This window comes from Melozone crissalis, unplaced genomic scaffold (assembly GCF_028551555.1).
Source record: "Melozone crissalis strain CALT ecotype California unplaced genomic scaffold, PUWL_Pcris_2 ptg000016l_1, whole genome shotgun sequence".
In the NCBI taxonomy this organism is placed as follows: Eukaryota; Metazoa; Chordata; class Aves; order Passeriformes; family Passerellidae; genus Melozone; species Melozone crissalis.
In genome coordinates, this window is record NW_026535794.1 from 44,932,365 (window position 1) to 44,938,951 (window position 6,587).

A 6,587-nucleotide genomic window follows, 5' to 3' on the forward strand; every position below is an offset into this window, starting at 1 on the left:
TTTTCTTACATATCCAGGTTTTGGAGATTGCAGCCAGAAAGCCATGGTTTTCCCTGCTCCTTTAAACCCTCCCTTGCTTCAGGAAAGGTCACAATCAGGTTCAGGTAGGTGTGAATTTCCCCCTGTTCTTTCTGCAATAGTTGTAGATTTGAAGCCAGCTAGTATTTTTTTGAAGGTGGGCAGTAAGTTTTATTCTGACTTCCTTGTGCCTCTTTCACCAAACAGAGGTCAATAAACCCAGAAATGTGCTGAATACACAACTGAGTACCCAAGCCTTTCTCTGACATCGCTGTAGCACTTACCTTCGCCATCATCATCTTATATGCATACAACTTTTTGCCCTTTCCTTTTCCCAGTGCTCCTTCAAACTTCTCTACAAAATCTTGTGCCTCCCTAATTGGAATAAAAACAAGCAGGTTATTAAAACAGCAGAGGAGTCTTTAGCTTTTCAACCCTGCCTGCACCAGTGGGAAAAGCAACCGTGCTCGTAGCAAGGTGGGGACTTGGTGTCTCTCCCCACCTGCTTTCTGCTGATCAGTTGCTGTGCCATGTAGAGCTCAGACACCCACACAGGACTTTCAGGTCCCCAAAACACTCACATTCATATAGAAATGTTTTATATTAGCTTTAAGTATTGCTAGTGCCCCAAATCTTGCTCCACACTTCTCCCTGGGTGCAAACTAAAAGTCTGCCCATTTCTCTCACTGTAGAGCTCTCTCAGCCTGTGTGCCTGTTATAATTTTTCTCTCCTGATGCATTGGTCAAGAAGAAAATAACATTGCCTAGTGAAATAAACTCCAAGAGGATGCAGAGCTTCCTTTTATGAACACCTCCCAGGATAAATATCAGAGATGTGCAAACGGCCCAAGGGGATAATCTCAGTGCCAGAGGAATGAGAGTATGCTAGGAGTAAAATCAAGCTGCAAAATGAAACTAGTTTTACACTAGGATATCTAAGGGAAATACAGAGAAAATAGTCTAGGTAGATCCTGTTATGCTGAGTACGCTGAGCTTGTAAATAAAATTATATTGTATATTGGCATTGCCAATGGAAAGAGATTAAATTTCAGGAGCTGGGAGGTTTTATTCCATCCTAAGCCTGTGGGAAGATGGACTTCCACTTGGTATAAATAGTTGTCTAGGTCAGCCTGTAACCTTGGGAAAATCACCTGTGACTTCATTTGCAAACTTAAAGTGAGATTTCTAAGTCTTGAACATATTGTTTTGCTCTCTTTCTGTTTTACACCCCTCATCTGTGCAATGTGGCTCATAATTTATTCTCTCAGGGTTGAGTCCATGCAACCAAAAATATCTAATGAGTGTACAGTGTGCTGAGAGCCTTTCTGGAAACCCCTGCACAAGCAGTGCAACAGTTTTGTTGAGGTTCATTAGTAGGTAGTGATGATTGCTGTAGCTCAGAAATAAGATGAAAGTATGGAAGGACATTGTCAAACATGATCCTAAGCAGAATTTTAGTCAGTATCCTACACCACAGGGGGAAAAATGCATCAGAAATAACTCTGTTTTGCTCTTTTTTTTTTTTCTTACAGAAATTTGTAATTTTAGGGCCATAAGAATGTATTTGTTATGAGCTCAGGCTCATAGCACAGCTGTGAGGTGGAAAAGTTACTTTAACACAGCTTCCCTGTTATAGATCTTTGCCCAGATTTTCAGAAGTAATTGGCAGTGTTCATGATTCCTGATTTTATTGGAAGATGGAACAGGTCTTGGCCTTCAGGGCATAAAGGAGAGAAGCAAAGACACATGGTGACTGTCAGCTTTGATAGCGCAGTCCCTGCAGCTCTGAGCAACCTCTCAGCAAACACAGAGCTGGGGCATTACCACTCCCTCTGGGGCTGTGTCATGGTTTAGCATAGCTTGGTTTTTAGTTAAAAAGAAAATGTATGTGTGCTTTGCAATGCTATTTTGAAATATATCCTGGTAGAAAGGGGTTTCAGAAGTTCCTTAAGCAGTAGAGCTGGGAGCTGAATCATTGCCTTGACAGGGGAATGGTTTGTTATGAGCCATTCCCTATCAACTCGTGGGTTTTGATTTCTCTGGTCAGCTCTGCCCCACTGTTCCCCCATTGCCCAGCACTAAGGGGTCTCTGCTGCTGCCTGAGTTGTTCCCACCTTCATCAGGGTCTGTGTGGCAGATTTCTCTTTGCTCCATAAACCTCTGAAAATAATATAGCATTTTTTCCAAGCAGCCCCATCTCAGGACTGTGCACTGACAGGGCACTGGGCTGCTCTGATTTCTGTCTGACAAAATACATGAATAAGCAAGCCAGGGTACGGAGTTTACTTTAACAAGCAGCCTGACTGTAGTGAGTCATTTGGTTTTACATACGAGGCTAGAATGTCCTGGCCGTGGGTATCAGTTGAACAGATTTGCACTTTGTCTGTTCTTTGGTTACAGAGGCTGAAAATCAGATTGCATATTTTAACTCCGGTCATTTTTACCCAGACAGGCTGGCCAGGTTCTGCCAGTCACTTTTTCTGATACTACGGTGCTACAGCAGCAGCAAATATGACATTTCAAGGAAAGACACACTGCACCTCATAACAGTCAGCAGAGAGCCCAGGAAGGGGGGTTCCCATTTTGATGGGTACCTGAGCACCGAGAGCTTCTTCACCATCCTCCAGGGCTTGTTCCTCATGGTGGAAATCAGTTTTTTCTTTTGCTCCACCTGCTCCTTCAGCATCGCGAGCTCTTCCTCTGACAGTGACTCCTCATCAGAGGAGTTGGAGGAAGCTGAAGAAGTACTGGAAGACACAGAAAATGAAGGACACAGAAAAACTCACAAGGGTTAGAGGGAAGGCCTTGATTGGGGTAGGCAGACTGCTGCTGCTGGCCCTGGGGATTCCACTCCAGTGTGGGCACAGTGCCTCAACATCCCCTGGCTCAGTGTGATGCCAGTGCCCATACACTCAGAGCAGGGCTGTTTCCAGCCAGGATAGTGAGGAGCCAGGTGTGCCCCACTACAATTTACTCAATATTGTGCTTTGGGCCACATATCAGCTAAAGAACATTGCCTACAGCTTCCAGGGCTACAGCTGGCTCCAGAAAAATGGTTTTCATGCCTTCATAACAAAATGGGAGAGATATGGATAGAAGACAAAGGTTGGGACAAGCAAGATTTGGAAGAGGAAGAGAATTGAAAACACAAGGGATACATTTTATCTGGAACGTTTCCATAGACCAACCAAAAAAAGGTCTCCATGCCCAAATTTCTCAAGGCACCTTCTTTAGGGGTGCTTTTCTACCCCTAGCTGTAGGTACTAAGACTCCACTACATGCATAGACCTGATCTTGGTTGAGAAATTATAATAACTTGGAAACAGTTTGTTTTTGTGGCATTTTACACTGTTTTCCACTGTGTCTCTTTAAGGAGAGCTGGAACTTTTGCAGTCTATTGGTTTTGCCATTATGATCCATATGCCACTGGCATGTCAATATCGCTGCCAGTCTGAACAAGGCACCGTAGTCAGGGATTGTTTAATTACCTGTTTTTCCTGCCTTTCTTCTGTTTATTCTCCCCCTCCTTCCCTCTCTTGGTTGTTCTCTTTCCTTTGTTTTCTGATTCCTTTTGATCTTTGTTAGGAGTCGTTTTGCCCCTGTCTTTCTTCTGGCTTCCTTCCTCTCTGGCCTTTTTTGCATTTCTGTTTTTCCTTTGGTAATTTTTTCTCCTAGAAACTCTGTTTTGTTGGCTGCCATTGTCTTCCTCTTTGCTCTCATCTTCTTCTTTTTCTTCTTTTTCTTCTTTGTCTTTCTCTTGCTTTTTGCTTTGAAGTGTACTTGCTCTGCCAGTTTCCCTAAGGCGTTGTTTGTTAGTTTTCTTGTCCTTTGCTTCATCTTCTGCAAGTGATAAAAAACAGTTACATTGGGAAATCCATGCTAGCAGAATAAAGATTCATCAGAAGAGCATGGGCAGGCAGGACACCTGATGCAAACCCTGGTAAATTCAAAGAGCAGCTGCCTGTTGATCTCAATGGGCTTTGTGTTATGCCCTGTCCAAGAATCAGGTGGAATTCTGCTTGTGCAGCTCCCATTTAGGACACCACGATTTAGCACATCAGTGACTTATATGTGACCATAAGAAGATTGGAAATTAGTTACAAATGCAAAAGCTCATCCATCAGGCAGCACAGACAGATATCTCCCTGACCTGTAAACACACCAGAACAAAGGAAACAGAAATTGCAGTCTGTTACACAATGTGTAGTTTGCTTGTTGATGCAATGTCCTTGAAAGATGTTTACTTTTCAAGGCTGGGAATGGAGTTCTTCTATTTATAGAGAGAAAAGGCACGGCACAGGCAGTATCTGGTTTTCTTTCCCTCTCTCAGTTTTCTTTTATATTGGATGGTCTCTATTCAGAGAAGAAAAAGACCAGACAGTCTCTGAGGCACATTTCATTCTTACTGGCATTGCAAGCTAAAAACCTCCTCTTTCCAGAAGTCAGAAATACTTTCAGCTTAAAGGATTGAAGGAGAGCATGATTTAGTTGCAGAACTTTATGGAAAGGGGGAAAAATTTTTCAAAAGTCTCCAAGTGTCTCCATCTCTTTCACTTCCAAGCCTATTAAAATTAATAGTAAGTTTTCCAGAGTATTCTGGCTTCTTATTTTCCAAAATTTCTGTCTGATGAAAGTAAAGAGTTGGAGATATTCTAATAGAAGAAGGAAATTGGGATGGAATGGGATCCAGACTGTAAAATGAGGAGCCTAAAAGGTGAGAAAAATCGAAGCAAAAAAAAAAAAATTGAGTATTTGCATTTTTCGTTTGGTGAAAATCCAGAAATTAATGACAAGCAAATAGTTTCTGGTTTTTAGTGGTAAAAAATTAGTAGGCAGTGGTTGTCACATTTGACACTGGGAATGAGAAGGAGCTTCCAATTAATTTCTCAGGAGGCATTATGCAGGTTTCAGTTACTATTTAATGTTCCATCTAAACTGAATTTTGATCAATCATATAGATCAAAGGACCACCTGCTCTTTTTGGGAAAATGTTAATTTTGGACAGCCAGTGGTCATGGGGGTTTTTTATTTGCAACCTCTCAAGTATTAGGCTAATTATAAAGCATTAATTTGTAACCTTTATCTTACTGCCTCTTTTGCCTATATGGAAAAGACGGCTATGATTTTTTAAATAAAATAACTTCCAATAGTTTGCTGTAATATGAGAAAGTAAACTACTTTCTCATATTCTGTGAGTAATACAGACACAGTTGTGAACTGTTTTTGCAGAAACAGCTACATTTGTATCACCTATCCAGTGCTGTTATGGTCTTTCCTCTTTGCTCTCTCACTTGAGATATACTATACCTGCAGAGTTAAAGGTGGTTTTAGTCCTGTCATGGGCTTTTCCTGAATTCTCTCACAGCCATAAGTCTCCCTTCAATCCATTTTCATCGTTATCTTCTTGCAGCCATGACTGATGAAGATCCCAGTGTGTTATGGTCTGAGCAAGCATTACAGGGGGGGCAAGCAGGACCTCAGTGCAGTGCAAAGCAGCCCCAGCCCTGCACAGGGGGGTGCTTTACTGCAGTGCCTGATTTACTAGGGGCTGACTCCCAGGGGATGTGGGCTCTGACAGCCTCCCACTCTGGGAACATGGATAAAACAGGACTGACTGCTTAAGAATGGTGTTTTACATATCACTGTTATAAGTCAAACCTCAAGGGAAAAATCTGCTTGCTTGCAAGAAACTCATGAAAGAGTTTGTGTTGTAGAGCAAGTCATAAGTCAGAGAGAAAAAGAAAAGGTATCACCTCTTGTATTTCAAACAGGACCACATTTGTTAATCTCTACATTACCTTCACTCTCTGTGTCAGTTTCCACTTCTCCATCAAACTCTATTCCGGCTGCAAAACAAAGAACGAGGAGTAATTGCATTTGTTGCTGGAATTTACACGTGTGATGCTTGACACAGCTGACCCTTAAGTTCCAGCTGAGCTTGGCAGAATATCTCTCATTGATTATACATTATATTCCTTCCCTACAGAGATGCTCTTAATATTTACTTTAGTCTGGCAGACTGATGAAAGTCCTCTGCCCAAGCAACCTGAAATTGTATGGTCTTCGAGAGATGCAAAATGGTGTGCTCAGGAAGCCCCAAGAGGTTTAGTCAAGTGTTTGGCAGCATGCAAACTGAAATGATCTCACAGTGATACCAACCATCTTCCAGGATGACCTGCAGAGTGCTTTTCTTTTTCTTCCCCATGGCAGGCTCCCGTCTATTGCCCAGACACAGTGGCTGCTGCGCTGCACACACACCCCAGTCATACACAGCTCACTCCCTCTTCCAGTGCCCATGTGCTTGTCTCCTTGGCATTGCAGGCAGATGGGCACGTCCAGCCGTCAGTGACCTCTTGCTCGTGAGCCATGAGGAGGACAGGGAGGGGTGGGAGAGGCAGGGAGAACCGGGGCTCTGCCTCAGCCTACCCAAACACTTTCCCTTCTTCTCCCTTCTCCCTGTGAAAAAAGCACCTGTTGGCATTGCATTGCATTTCATTATTTATACATGAAGGAAAGCCCTTTGGTGGGCACTTGGTGGTGTCGTATGAAACACAGACACAAGTCACGTC

General features: G+C 42.8%; 1 protein-coding gene across 1 annotated transcript in view; it reads right to left on the bottom strand.

The window, feature by feature from the left end:
• TMC2 (transmembrane channel like 2) overlaps positions 1-6,223 on the bottom strand; it is a 29,949-nt gene extending 23,726 nt beyond the window's left edge. The window contains exons 1-5 of the mRNA XM_054274107.1: positions 6,178-6,223; positions 5,817-5,864; positions 3,507-3,858; positions 2,613-2,765; positions 303-393 (exon numbers count right to left, since the gene is read on the bottom strand). Of these exons, the coding sequence (XP_054130082.1) occupies positions 303-393; positions 2,613-2,765; positions 3,507-3,858; positions 5,817-5,864; positions 6,178-6,223 (690 nt within the window). The remainder of the gene's footprint in view (positions 1-302; positions 394-2,612; positions 2,766-3,506; positions 3,859-5,816; positions 5,865-6,177) is intronic.
• Positions 6,224-6,587: the final 364 nt, after the last annotated feature.